This window comes from Hippopotamus amphibius, chromosome 2 (assembly GCF_030028045.1).
Source record: "Hippopotamus amphibius kiboko isolate mHipAmp2 chromosome 2, mHipAmp2.hap2, whole genome shotgun sequence".
In the NCBI taxonomy this organism is placed as follows: domain Eukaryota; kingdom Metazoa; phylum Chordata; class Mammalia; order Artiodactyla; family Hippopotamidae; genus Hippopotamus; species Hippopotamus amphibius.
The window spans coordinates 128,851,683-128,866,915 of NC_080187.1; the positions used below are offsets into that span (position 1 = coordinate 128,851,683).

The 15,233-nt window shown below is 38.0% G+C and overlaps 1 protein-coding gene across 5 annotated transcripts in view; it reads left to right on the plus strand.

The window, feature by feature from the left end:
• IARS1 (isoleucyl-tRNA synthetase 1) overlaps positions 1-15,233 on the plus strand; it is a 103,853-nt gene that overhangs the window by 73,818 nt on the left and 14,802 nt on the right. For all 5 annotated transcript variants that reach the window (XM_057719919.1, XM_057719922.1, XM_057719917.1 and 2 more), the window contains 5 exons: positions 1,007-1,181; positions 4,110-4,222; positions 6,094-6,189; positions 7,009-7,185; positions 8,023-8,128. In XM_057719919.1, the coding sequence (XP_057575902.1) occupies positions 1,007-1,181; positions 4,110-4,222; positions 6,094-6,189; positions 7,009-7,185; positions 8,023-8,128 (667 nt within the window). The remainder of the gene's footprint in view (positions 1-1,006; positions 1,182-4,109; positions 4,223-6,093; positions 6,190-7,008; positions 7,186-8,022; positions 8,129-15,233) is intronic.

The following is a 15,233-nucleotide window of genomic DNA, read 5'->3' on the forward strand; positions in this document are numbered from 1 at the left end:
AAATAATTAATTTCTATATTTGGCTTTGAATTGCTTGCAAATTCCAGACAAATATTAGAAACTAAAGAGTTTATAACTCTTTAGAAACTTAGATTTTCTAACTAAAGAGTTATAGATTCTATAATTAATGCTTAAGATATGGATAAAAAGGGAATATATTTAAATAGAATATCTTAATCACTCTGAGATCAAATAATATAGTAGCGTATAATGGCAAAACCAGAAATTTCCCTATAATTTGCTTCAGTTGAGAGTTCCCCAATATCTCATTTTCATGTTTCCTACTGTGCAGTCACCATTTCCTGCTGCATTAGTAGTCCTTAACTAACTAACATAATATGGAGACATGAAATGTTATGATTAATTGATTCTTCTGATTAATTGATAGTTAACTTTGTGGTGCTTTGAAATTGCTTGAAGAACGGTTACCCCTGAGACATGAAGTCCATATTTCTAATGCTGCAGTCCTTGTTAGTTGAGTTAGGCTCAACTTGATTGATCTGGAAAGGTTTTTTTCATACCATACAATTATTTATTTAGTATTATTTATAGAGTTGTGCAACTATCACAATTTTGTAGCATTTTCATCACCCCAAGAAGAAACCCAGTATCCATTAGTATTCATGCACCATTTTCCCCTCAATATCCCACCATCCTCTGGCAAACACAAATCTGTTTTCTGTCTCTTTGTGTGCTACTCTGGACATTTTCTATAAATGGAATCGTACAACATGTGGTCTTTTGTGTCTGGCTTCTGTGACTTAGCACCAAGGGTCATTCATGTTACCGCATGTGTGAGTGCTTCATTCCTTTATATTGCTAAGTAATAGTCCATTATATGGATATACCACATTTTGTTTATCCATTCACAGTTGATCCACATTTGGGTTATTTCCACTTTTTTGGTTATTGTTAGTAATGTTGCTGTGAATGTTTCTGTGCGAGCTTTTGTGGACATGTTTTCATTTGTTCCAATTTTTTTTTCCATCTTGTCTACCAAATATAGGAATTAAATGTTCGAAAAGTTACCTTATCTACAGATAAAAACAAGTATGGCATTCGCCTGAGGGCAGAGCCAGATCACATGGTCCTGGGTAAGCGTCTGAAGGGAGCCTTCAAGACGGTGATGACAGCCATCAAGCAGCTGAGCAGCGAGGAGCTGGAGCAGTTCCAGGAGACTGGTGGGCATCTGTTCCCCTGGGGCACCACGTGTGTCCTCGGCTTGACGGGTGTCTCATACTTAGGCTTCGCTTTGATTTCTACTGTCACAGCCTTTTCTGTTCATAAAAGTATTTATTATGAATAATTCTGGTAGCTTAGGAAAAAAGTAAAAAAAAAGTAGAGAATAAAAATGACCCATAACCTATCACCCATCCCTTTAATGTAGATTGAGTACCTACTGCCTGGTATTTGTCATGTTAGGTGCTGGGGTACTATTAAAATTCTGATTTAGTTCATCCTAGATACATGTGTAATCATATAATTATAGCTTTACAAAATGGAAATCGCATTACAATTTTAAATTTCACATTTTTCACTCATATTTTTATATTTTATGTTATTTTGTTTTTACTTACTTTTTTATTTTGCATTTTCACTTTATATTATAAACATTTCTGTGTGTTATTAGTCTTTAAAATGCTGTTTCAGTAAGTGCTGAAAAAATTCTCCTTCCTGTGGGTACTGAATAGTGTTTTTAACGAGTGTTTTATTGTTGGTACTTTTAGTTGTTTCCATTCTTTCACTAATTTCAGTGAATATTTTCATGTGTAAATGTTTTGTGGAATTGATTCCTTTTGGCTGCGTTTGTAGATGGAAATTACTGAATCAGATGGGTGGACCTTAAGTTATCATTGAATTCTATAAATGCTAATGTAGGCCTAGAAAAATCTACCCTAGTGAGAGAGAGAGCAGAGCCCCCTGAGATTCACCAGCCAGTGGTATAGAGTGTATTGTTATCACATGTTGCTTGTAGAGAAAAAAGATGATGACTTTTTAGAGGTTCCAGAATGAAGACTAGAAGATATTCAAAAGAAAAGAGTTAGGTTAATTTTAAGTCAAAATTTAAATTTAAATTTTAGAATACTTAAGTATTTTTAGAGAAAGGGATTGAGGTTTGGAAGACTCCCTTACAAAGGGGAGCTGGGTCAGAACATATCACAGTTTCTCTAAAATATCTAGAATACATATGTTGATCTCAGCTGAGCAAGACTGGAGTCATTCATTCAGCAAATATTTATTAAAGCCCTTCAGTTTGGTTGGCACTGGGAACATAGAGTTGAGTAAGACAGACATTGTCCTTACCCTCATGGTACTGGCAGACACTAAAGATTTATGGACATAAGCATAGTTTTGATAAGTACACTGAAGGAAATCTTTAGGGAGCTTTTCCAGGTGCCCCGGAGTTCTCAGCTCTGCCATAATTAGAATCATATGTGATCTAATTATGGCTACTTGACATCCTGCAGCAGCCGTAGGGCACAAGGTATTTGATTCTTAGGGTTCCATCTGAAGTTGAAAATCATAAGCATGGAAGTATCATGAGGAAAGATTTAAGGATTCAGAAATCAGATGACTAATTATAGAAATTGGGGGAATGTCCCTAAGATTCCCCAAATTTTTAGATAGAATTTATAAAATAGGACTTCCTAGGTGGCACAGTGGTTAAAAATCCACCTGCCAATGCAAGGGACATGGGTTTAATCCCTGCTCCGGGAAGGTCCCACATGCCGAGGAGCAACTAAGCCTATGAGCCACAACTGTTGAGCCCATGTGCTACAACTGTTGAAGCCCACGTGCCTGGAGCCCCTGTTCCACAACAAGAGAAGCCACCGCAGTGAGGAGAGCACACACCACAATGAAGAGTAGCCCCTGCTCGCCACAACTAGAGAAGGCCCATGTGCAGCAATGAAGACCCAATGCAGCCATAAATTAATTAATTAATTAATTTAAAAGAAATTTATGAAACATAAGAGGCTAGCAACTAACAGTTGAGTCAGTACTAATTTAACTTGATTTGTTAAATTAACAAAATCTTTGATCAGCCTTCAAGTCACAAATCTTAAGTTGCTTCACCAGTTAGCCAAAATATTAAAAATTCATGAAATAAGCCTTATTTGAAACTGAAACTCTACAGTTTCTAACTGCAGTTTCTGAATGGACTGTTCTGCATTGATGTAAAGCAAAGTAGTCTTCAGAATACAGTGACAAGTGAAAATGACAGCCAGTTACACAAAGACCAAGAAGATCATTTGTGAGTTACCATAGTAGGCTTCCCTGAAGATGGGAGTTGCCATCCTCAGCTGTTTATATATTCTGCCTACCATGAATAGGCATGATGCTCAGAGCTTCACTGTCTACGTCTTTTCACCCTCGCTGCACTCTGACAGGCAGATCATAGAACACCAGGGTCCTACAAGCAGTGAGCGGTGGGCCTAAGTCCAGCTTGACTCTGCAGACTGTGCTTTCTTCGTTATGGCCTGTTGTTCCTGTTTTTATGATGGAGATTCGTTGCCTCCTGGCACATGTCTTTGGACCTAGGAGCTTGTATACAACAGTAGATATTGGTGGTGATTTAAATGTCCTCAAGATAGCATTGAGCAGTGTAAGGAACGTTCATCTCATCCTTGACTACAACAATGAAATGAGTCAGGAGGACATGATCTCTTGAAGACTCTGTAGCTTGATGATACGAAGTTTTGGGGGTTTTTTTGTTTGTTTTGCTGCGTTGGGTCTTCATTGCTGCACGCGAGCTTTCTCTAGTTGCGGCGAGTGGGGGCTACTCTTTGTTGCTGTGCGTGGGCTTCTCAGTGCGGTGGCTTCTCTTGTTGCAGAGTGCGGGCTCAGTCGTTGTGGCACGCAGGCCCTAGAGCACAGGCTCAGTAGTTGTGGTGCACAGACTTAGTTGCTCCGAGGCATGTGGCGTCTTCCTGGACCAGGGCTCAAACCTGTGTCCCCTGCATTGGCAAGCGGATTCTTAACCACTGTGCCACCAGGGAAGTCCCTCGATGATATGAAGTTTTTATTAAAGAGTGTCACAATATATTGGTAACAGAGCAGCTTGAGGAGTGGGGTACTGCTTGAGTAACAGTGGCAATTGCTTCCCATAGGGACCATTGTTGTGGAAGGCCATGAATTGCATGATGAAGATATCCGCCTCATGTATACCTTTGATCAGGCAACAGGTGGAACAACACAGTTTGAAGCACACTCGGATGCTCAGGTATTTTTCTGTTCCCTGGAATATTTCTTTACCAAAAGATAAGAAAGAGGAGAAAATATTTGCCTCTGCCTCTCCTGACAGTGTTGACAGCTTGTCTCAGGGTAAAATAAACCAGTTACTTATTTTAGATTGGCCTTATTAAACTCCTCTATTATAACTTTTTGAGATATACATTTCTTTAATGAATACATAAATAGATATTTTGTGACTTTATGCATGCAGTTGTCCTAAATATTGGGTCATACAAAAATGAGTAAGATGTAATCCCACCTTTCAAGGAAAGAGTCAATCATGGAGATAGAAAAGTGAGTCAATTCTTATTATTCTACTTGATAAGTTATCTGGTAGAAGTAAGTACAGAGAAGGGCTTCTATCTGAAGTCTAGGGTAGCAGTGGTTAGAGCGCACCCTTTGAAGGAGTGGTTAGAGAGCACCCCTTTGAAGGGGTGGTTAGAGAGCACCCCTTGAAGGGGATGCACAGACAGTCCTGAATTCTGGGGTCTGTGGTTTTTTTGTTGTGATGGATCACAGCATCTCTCTTCACTCTTGACCAGACTTCTCCGGGCAGATAGGTTGTAAGATGTCCATTGTGACAGTGAGAGACCAGCTGGAATCCCTCTGTGCTTAATATGCCACATACAGAGGAAGATGAGGAGTACCTCATATGAGGCAAGCGAGCCTCCTCCAGCCTTTACACAGGGTTGTTTGGGGTTTTTTTCTTCTTTTGTCGGGGGGGTAGGGGGTGGTGTTGCTGTGCCATGTCACTTACAAAATCTTAATTCCCCGACCAGGGATTGAACACAGGCCCCCAGCAGTGAAAGCGTTGAATCCTAACCACTGGACTGACAGGGAATTCCTATAAACAAGTCTTAAATATGAAGTAGACAGAACTCCATGTGGGCAGATAGTGGTAAGGAGCTGAAGGTGAGGGAACTAGGAAGAAGAAATTGGGACCAGGGAAGGAGGTTTGTAAACAGTGAGAGGGTACAGTCCTTTCTGATTACAGCCAAATGAGAGGGTGTCTGTACTTACAGAAGTGTTGTCTTGTGATGCTTCTGAGTTTCTTGACATGATTTGTGTATTGTGGGCCATGGTTGCCCTGCCCTGACTCATTTTCCATTTCCAGTTCACCTCCTGTGCCTTCATGAAAAGTGAAGCAAGTTGTTAACTTCTCTGATTGATTGTCCTCAAACATGTAAATGGGGAAGGTCCCTGTTTTATACCTCTATTCCCCTCTATAGCAGAAGCGACCCTGTCATTATTACTACATCATCATTGACAACCTTTATGACAGATGACATAGAAAAGTAGATAAAGTTGGCAAGAACGTGGCAATATAAACTAAACCATGTAAAGAGGTATTGTGGCCCATTGTAGAAATTGTGTCTTGAATCACACCAACAAACCAAAGGATGGAAAGGGTCATGGTTACAGAAAACAACAGAGATGGCTGCTTTGAGGTCTTCAGTCCTCTTGTTTGTGGTGGAGCCATTGTGAAAAGTTGTGCTGCTGCAAAAGCTTCATTACTGGTGATTTTATTTATTAGGAGGGTTGATATTATTTGTTAGGTAGACAAAAAGCAGAGTTACATGGGAGACTCTTGAAAGTCTGTCTCAGGACATTTCCTGTGAGCAGCACCCTACAGAAGAAAAATCCAAAATTGCACTTTTCTCCAGAGATGAAGGAATAGCTGTTTACAAAGGAGGACGCAAACTATAAAGCAACTACATTAGTTTTATGTCTTTGGCTCAGTTGTGTGACTAAATAGCGCTGCATTATAGACTTCTGAGAATTTAAACAGCATTTTGCTGAGTTTGAAAGAACTGTTTTTCTGTATTTGATTGTCATGGTGTACACCACTTATTCCTACAGGCTTTGGTTCTCTTAGACGTCACCCCTGACCAGTCAATGGTGGATGAAGGAATGGCTCGGGAAGTCATTAATCGTATTCAGAAACTGCGCAAAAAGGTCAGTTTGTCAGATTAAGAACAAGCTACTGTTTTGGAGTTTTGTTTTTCTGTTTGTTTTTTGTTTTGGTTGTTGGGGAGGAGAGGAGAGGCAGGTAATATAAACCATAGTAATTCATTAATGGTAATTAGTCACTGATCTGTGGTTCATTCAGATTGTACTCTTTAGAAAAAGTAGGCCCCTTCCTCTCCCTCCGTGTTCACTCCCAAGGTGAATGAGGCTCTTTTGTTTCTCCTATCAGAAGTTTTCAGCTAACATGTGCTCCTTGTCCTCCTTTTCCAGTTCCTTAGGGCTTCCACAAAACCATCTTCTGGATAGATAGTCCTCCTGACTGGCACATAAGGTTGTCAGAGATGACAACAAATGTCTCTGAGGAAGGGCAGAGGTGCAGTCAGTGTGGAAGGGCTCCTAGCTCAGGGGAGAGATTGTTGGATCTGGACAGGGTGGGGTGGTTCTTCCTCATTCAGAAGCTGGGAGCCAGGGCAGGTACACAGAACCTATTGCCTGCCTCTCCTGGATGAGAGAGCTATGGAGCTTCTGTCCCAAGGAGGGCTCCCACAAGCCCTCCTCTGACCAGGTTTCTGAGACCTATAGTTCAGGGTCTGAGGTGGCCACTCCAGCAGATACTAGGATGCTTGTGAGCTCTGCCTAGGCTCAGATCTTTGTGAGTTCTTTATCACTCCTTTTTTCAGAGAGTTGGTCAGGATACTACACCCTTCCACAGTGATGCAGTGTAAGATCCTCAGCCCTGTTTAGCAGCACCTTACATTTTAAGTGACAGATGCGCTTCTCTTTTAAATTTTCTTTATGTACTTTCAGTGCAGTCTGGTTCCAACTGATGAAATAACAGTTTATTATAAAGCAACATCTGAAGGAAAATATCTGAATAATGTTATCAAAAGCCACATAGAGTTCATATTTGCCACCATAAAGTCTCCTTTGAAACCATATCCAGTTCCTACATCAGATGAAATACTTATTCAAGAAAAAATGCAGGTGAGTTCTGAATTCTGTTGAACTATTAAGAGATTTAGGATTAGATTTTATGTTAAGTTTGTGTAGTCATATCTTGATGTTCTGTCCACTGGTAGCAATTAGTATCGTACTCAGTCCTAAAGTATTGCTCTGGAGAATAGTGAATAAGGTCCAGAAGAGAAAAAAGGAAATTAGAGCTATTCTCTTGGGGAAGGTAACCAGGATATACATAAGAATTGCCAGGTTAGTTGACTGTGTGGTGCTGTTTTATCTAAAACTATAAAAGTCAGTATTGTGGATTCTGGGACTTACTGTTAAAAGTAAAGAGCAATTGACTTGAAAAGCAGTTTCCTTTTATGGTAGTGAGTTATGTATAACCCACTTTTATGGTAGTGGGTTATACATAAAATTACAATTTCATTTCCTGCTGGTACATTTTAGATGTAACTGAAAATCTGACCAAGACATGAAAGATATTAGCCAATAGTTCAGTAATATCTGATAGACAGAAATCCTTTTCTATATCAGTTACTCATTTATTCAATAGAATGTTCCTTATCTTGTTCTACTTTGTATGAGACAAATGGAATAGACAAGCAGGGCCTGAATGTGACTGTCTTTTCAGTGGGGCAAGTTACAAGATGGTTTCATTTTCTATTTTGCATATTTCTTTAAAGAACAAGGGAAAAAGGGAAAAAAGAGGGGGGAAATTGTAGCTTTTGACAGTTTTAGTGATGAGATCGAATATGCTCTCAGAAGTGTATAGAGCTCTTATTCTTACTGAATAGTTGCTATCTTAGTTGATGACACTGTGATTAGATGCTGCAGTTACCCAGTCTCATGTTCTCATGTGCTTAGTTAAAAGGGTCTGACCTGGAAATTACACTCACCAAAGGATCTTCCATGCCTGGCCCTGCTTGTGCATATGTCAATCTTAACATTTGTACAAATGGCAATGAGCAAGGTAAGAGTAATTGAACTCCATGGTTTGTATTTCATTTTTTAGTTAAACCTATGAATGTTTTTAAGGCTATTACAAGAGAATTGGTAAAATTGGATAACTTTTTCTAATTATCAGTATGAATCCACAAAAGTAAAGGATTGAACTCGCACTTCTAGGAAAACGGAGTAGACATACTTTTCCCTGTTCCTCCCACAAAGTACACCTAAACACCCCAGACAGGATACATAAAATCAAGCATAAGAAGACTCTTAATGGTGAAGGGAAGAAGGCAGACCAACTGGGGACCCTGGGAACAAGTAAGAAAACAGTGGACAATGGAGAGTTCCCTTGTTTTTCTTTTTGCTTCATGTTTCCCAGACTTCGAGCTAAAGAAGTTGGCAACTTGGAAATGCCAACAAGCATGGACATAAACACCCCAACAAAGTCCTGCTCTCTGCAGCTGGGACCAGGAGAGCGGCAACCTAGTAAGACAAGAAAACTTCTAGACAGTAACTGATCTACTAGCCAAATAAGACAGAAGAAACTAGCCTCTACCACCACTCACACCAGCAAAAGCCAGATGGGGAGTCTAGACCTTTGACAGGCTGAGGAGCCTCAAGCCCTCACTGCCATGGTGGTATCAGAGGAGACCAAGAAGTAAGTTGGGACTTTATCCTATCTAGGTAATAATGAAGTCTTTTGCCCAGTAGCGTCATTGTAAACCATGTGGAAAGCCTGAACGTCTGTCCCCATTGAGAAGTAACAGGCATCCCTGCCCAGCACTAATGAGGCCATATCCTCACCACCCCATCAAGATGTCAGTGAAGGCCACATGGGAGCAGCAAGGGGGCATTCCTACTCTTTGTGGCCAGGAGAGGTATTAGTGGACGTCTAGAGGAACTCCCTTCTCGCATCACTCTACCCCTCCCCACCCCTACCCCTGCCCCAAAAGTAACAAGGAGTCCTGACCTGAGTGTCAGTGCAAGCTAAATAGGGATCCTGGACTTCTCTCACCAAGCAGTGATGCAGTGTTCCCTTTTCCTTGCCAGTGTAATGTCAAACAAGGTCACCTAAATTGGAGGATGTAAATAAGAACCAGAGTCTCATAATACCTAACATGTCTAGGTTTTAATTGAAAATTACTTATTATGCCAACAACTGGGAAGATCTTAAACTGAATGAAAAAAGTCAATCAATACATACAAACACTGAGACTTTCCTGGTGGCACAGTGGTTAAGAATTTGCTCTTCCAATGCAGGGGGCCTAGGTTCCATTCCTGGTCAGGGAACTAGATCCCACATGCATGCTGCAACTAAGAGTTCACATGCCACAACTAAGGAGCCTGCCTGCTGCAACTAAGACTTGGTGCAACCAAACAATCAATATTTTAAAAATAATAAATAAAAAATAAAATTAAGAAAATACGAAAACTGGAATGCAAGGATTCTTCAGTATACTCAAATCAGTCATTGTGATACACCATATTAACAAATCGAAGAATAAAAACCATATGATTATCTCAATAGGTGCAGAAAAAGCTTTTGACAAAATTCAACACCTATTTATGATAAAAACTCCAGAAAGTGGGCATAGAGGGAACCTACCTCAACATAATAAAGCCCATATATGAGAAACCCACAGCTAACATCATTCTCAATGGTGAAAAACTGAAAGCATTCCCTCTAAGGTCAGGAACTAGATAAGGATGTCCACTCTCACCACTACTATTCAACATAGTTTTGGAAGTCCTTGCCACAGCAATCAGAGAAGAAGAAGAAATAAAAGGAATCCAAATTGGAAAAGAAGTAAAATTGTCACTGTTTGTAAATAACGTGATACTATATGCAGAAAACCCTAAAGGTGCCACCAGAAAACTACTAGAGCTAATCAATGAATTTACTAAAGTTGCAGGATACAAAATTAATACACAGAAATCTCTTGCATTCCTATATACTAGCAATGAAAGATCAGAAAGAGAAATTAAGGAAATAATCCCATTCACCATCGCAACAACAACAACAACAAAAATACCTAGGAGGTAAAAGACCTGTACTCAGAAAACTATAAGACACTGATGAAAGAAATCAAAGGCAACACAAACAGATGGAGAGATATACCATGCTCTTGGATTGGAAGAATCAATATTGTGAATGACTATACTACCCAAAACAATCTGCAGATTCAGTGCAATCCCTATCAAATTGCCAATGATGTTTTTCACAGAACTACAGCAAAAAATCCTAAAATTTGTGTGGAGACTCAAAAGAGCCTGAATAGCCAAAGCAATCTTGAGAGAGGGGGAAAAAAAAAGGAGCTGGAGAAATCAGACTCCCTGAATTCAGATTATACTACAAAGCTACAGTAATCAAGATAATATGGTACTGGTACAAAAATAGAAATACAGATCAATGGAATGGGATAGAAAGCCCAGAGGTAAACCCAAGCACCTATGGTCAACTAATCTATGATGAAGGAGGCAAGGATATACAATGGAGAAAAGACAGTCTCTTCAATAAGTGGTGCTGGGAAAACTGAACAGCTACATGTAAAAGAATGAAATTAGAACAGTCTCTAACACCATACACAAAAATAAACTCAAAATGAATCAGACACCTAAATGTAAGACCAGACACTATAAAACTCTTAGAGGAAAACATAGGAAGAACACTCTTTGACATAAACCACAGCAAGATCTTTTTTGGCCCACTTCTTAGAGTAATGGAAATAAAAACAAAAATAAATAAGCGGGACCTAATGAAACTTCAAAGCTTTTGCACAGTAAAGGAAACTATAAACAAGATGATAAGAAGACCCTCAGAATGGGAGAAAAATATTTGCAAATGAATAAACAGACCAAGGATTACTCTCCAAAATACATAAATAGTTCATGCAGCTCAATATCAAAAAAACAACCTAATCAAAAAATGGGCAGAAGACCTAAATAGACATTTCTCCAGAGAAGACATATGGATGGCCAAGAGGCACATGAAAAGCTGCTCAACATCACTAATTATTAGAGAAATGCAAATCAGAACTAAAATGGGGTATCACCTCACACTGATCAGAATGGGCATCATCAGAAAATCTAGAAACTATAAATGCTGGAGAGGGCGTGGAGAAAAGGGAATCCTCTTGCACTGTTGGTGGGAATGTAAATTGATACAGCCACTATGGAGAACAGTGTGGAGGTTCCTTATAAAACTAAAAATAGAGTTACCATATGACCCAGCAATCCCACTCCTGGGCACATACCCAGAGGAAACCATAATTCAAAAATACACATGCACCCCAAAGTTCATTGCAGTACTATTTACAATAACCAGGAAGCAACCTAAATGTCTATCAACAGACAAATGGATAAAGAAGATGTGGTACATATATACAATGGAATATTACTCAACCATACAAAGGAACAAAATTGGGTCATTTGTAGAGACGTGGATGGACCTAGAGGCTGTCATACAGAGTGAAGTAAGTCAAAAAGAGAAAAACAAATATATATTAACGTATATATGTAGAATCTAGGAAATTGGTACAGGTCAACTGGTTTGCAAGGCAGAAATAGAGACACAGATGTAGAGAACAAACATATGGACTCCAAGGGGGGGAACTGGGGTGGTGTTGGGATGGGATGAATTGGGAGATTCAGAGTGCCATATATATATAGTAATATGTATAAAATAGATGACTAATAAAGAAATCAAGTTATACACTTTAAATATGTGCAGTTTATTGTATGTCAATTGTATCGCAATAAAATTCTTTTTAAAAGGAAAAAAACACAAAAGGTAAAAATACAGTAACTTTACAAAAAAATACATATGAACACCAAAATGACAGAAATGTTGATATTATCTGACAGAATTTAAAGCAGCCATAATAAAAGTGCTTCACAGCAATTACAAACACAACAGAAACAAATGAAATATAGCAAGCCTCAGCAAACAAATAGAAGATATAAGAAATCAAAATATTAGAACTGGTAAATACAGTAATTAATATACAAAAGCTCAATGGGTGGACTCAACAACAGAAGAGACAGGAAGGAGTCCATAAACTGCAAGAAATAACAATATAAATTACCAACTCTGAATAACAGAGTTCAAAAAATCTTTTGTTAAAAGCTGAAAAAAATGAACAGAAGCCTCAGGGATCTATGGGATAATAACAAAAGTTTAATAGTCTTGTCACTGAATTCTGGAAAGAAGAGAAGAAAGAACAGGACTGAAAAAGTATTCAAAGAAATATGTCTGAAAACTTCCTAAATTTGGCAAAACACATAAACCTACAGATTCCAGACGCTTAGGAAACATCGTACGGAATGAATCCAAAAGAATTCACATCAGACGTAATGTAGTAAAACTTCTGAAAACTTAAGGCAAAGAAAACATCTTGAAAGTAGTGACAGAGATGTTGCAATACCTGACTTATAGGGGAAAAACAATTTGAGTGATAAATGCTAAAAGATGAGTACTGTCAACCCAGAATTTTATATCAAGCAAAAATCTCTTTCAGGGTGAAGGGATAATCAAGACATTCTCAAATGAAGGAAAACTAAAAGAATTCGTTACTAGTAAGACTTATCCTAAAAGAATAGCTAGAGGAAATTTCTTAAAACAAAAAAATGATAAAAGAGGATATCTAGGGACATTAGCACAGAGGAAAGAAAAATGGACAGAGTCAAAATATAGGTAAATTCAACAGATTTTTCTTCCTGAATTTTTAAAATTATGTTTGATGATTGCAATAAAAAGTATAACCCCAAAATGCATATGTAAGGAATATTTTAAGATAGTTGTAAATAGGGAAGAGCAAAGGAAGGTAGGATTTCTACACTTTGCTCAGACTGGTAAAATATCAATACCAGTGGACTAGTAGTTATATATATAATAGTGTACCACCTAATGCAACCACTAAAAAAGCCTACACCAAAAGATACATACAAATACACTAGAGAAATAGAAATGGAATTCTAGAATATGTTCAAGTAACCCACAAGAAGCATGGAAAAAGAAAAAAGAATAAATACAAAGCAGAAAATAAAATGGAGGACTTAAACTTAACGTCAGTAATTACACTAAATGTAATTGGTCTAAATATATCAATTAATAGATTGGCAGAGTGATAAAAACACATTACCCAGCTTTTTGCTGTGTATAAGAAAGTCCTTAAATATAACAAAATTGGTAGGTTGAAAGTAAGTCTAGAAGAGGATATACCTTGCAAGAATTACTCAAAGCAGTGATGTCTGTGTTCATTTCAATGAATAAACTTTATAGCAAAGAAAATTACCAGTGATGTTAAATAATGATACAGTGTCAACCCAAAAGAAAACATAATGATCCTAAATTTCTATATACCTAACAACAGAGTTGCAAAATACATAAAACAAAAGCTGTTAGACCTTAAAGGAGAATAGAAAAATCCATAATTTTAGTTTGAGAGATCAGCTAGACAGAAAATCAGAATCTAATCAGTATTTATGGAACACCCCACCTAACAGGATCAGACCACACCTTCTATTCAGGTTCCCATTTACCAAGATAAATGAGCCATAAAACAAACCTCATTAAATTAAAGACCTGAAATCATATAGAGAATGTTCTCTGACCACAATGGAATCAAACTATAAATCAGTAACATTAAGATCCAAGGAAAATTTCAACACATTTGAAAGCTAAAGAGCATACTTCTAAATAATCCATGATCAGGGAAAAAGTGTCAAGGAAAAAAGAAATGCATAAAACTGAATGAAAAGGAAAATACAATATTTGATTTGCAGCTAATTTACGTCTCTGAAGACTAACATTAGAAAAGAAGAAAGTTTCAATCAATAATCTAAGTTCCAACCTTAAGAATATAAAAAAACAAAGCAAGCAGAAAGATGGAGAATAAAAATGAGTAGAAATCAAAGCAGTTGAAAGCAGAACAATAAAGAAGATAATAAAAATGTGGTTCTTTGAAAAAATTAATAAAATCAATAAACCTCTACTGAGACTGTTACAGAACAAAGAAAACACTAATTACCAGTATTGAGAATGAAACAGGACATCAGTACAGGCTGCAGAAATCAAAGCAATAAGCAAATACTGTGAACAATTCTCTACACATAAATTTGACAACTGGGATGAAATGAACCAGTTTCTCAAAAAGCATGAACTATCTCAACTCACTCATATGAAATAGATAATTTAGTAGCCCTATAGCTATTAAGGAGATTGAATTCATAATTTTAAAACTCCCTAGAGGGATTTCTCTGCTGGTGCAGTGGTTAAGAATCTGCCTGCCAATGCAGGGGACATGGGTTCAGTCCCTGGTCCGGGAAGATCCCGCATGCCAGAAAGCAACTAAGCCCATGTGCCACAACTACTGAGCCTGTGCTCTAGGGCCCGTGAGCCACAACTACTGAGCCCTTGTGCTGCAACTACTGAAGCCCATGTGCGTAGAGCGCGTACTCTGCAACAAGAGAAGCCACCTCAATGAGGAGCCCTCACACCACAATGAAGAGTAGCCCCCGCTCACCACAACTAGAGAAAAACCATGCATTAGCAACAAAGACCCAGTTCAGCCAATAAATAAAGATTAGAAAAAAAAAAACCTCTAGAAAATTTGATTGTAAATTTGATTCTCTAGTTAAGTTTGACACTGTCACTGATGGTGTTGCACAATACAGATGTCCATCAAAAAGGGACATAGACATATTCATAAAGTGGCTTCCTACGTACCAGTTAAAAGTAATGAAATACATCTCTATGTATAAATTTTTCTATATCAAGTATTATTGATGAAAAACAAGTTTCACAATTATATATACAATAGGGTAGCATTCATGTAAATTTTAAAAATATATCACACATTGTTTATAGATAAACGTAGAATTATGAAATATGAGAATACGGACTTGAAAAACAAAGTTCATAATATGTTTGTCTTGGGAAATGGAGGAACGGAAATGGAGGGAAAAAGTAAAAGAGATGGCAATTTTTAAAAAAATGATGAAATTCTCAAGAAATCTCCAGATCCAAATGGTTTTGGTAGAGAATTCAACCAGACTTTAAAAAAATAAACACCAGTTTTACACAGATCTTCCAGAAAATAGAACAGGATGGAACACTCCCTAACTCA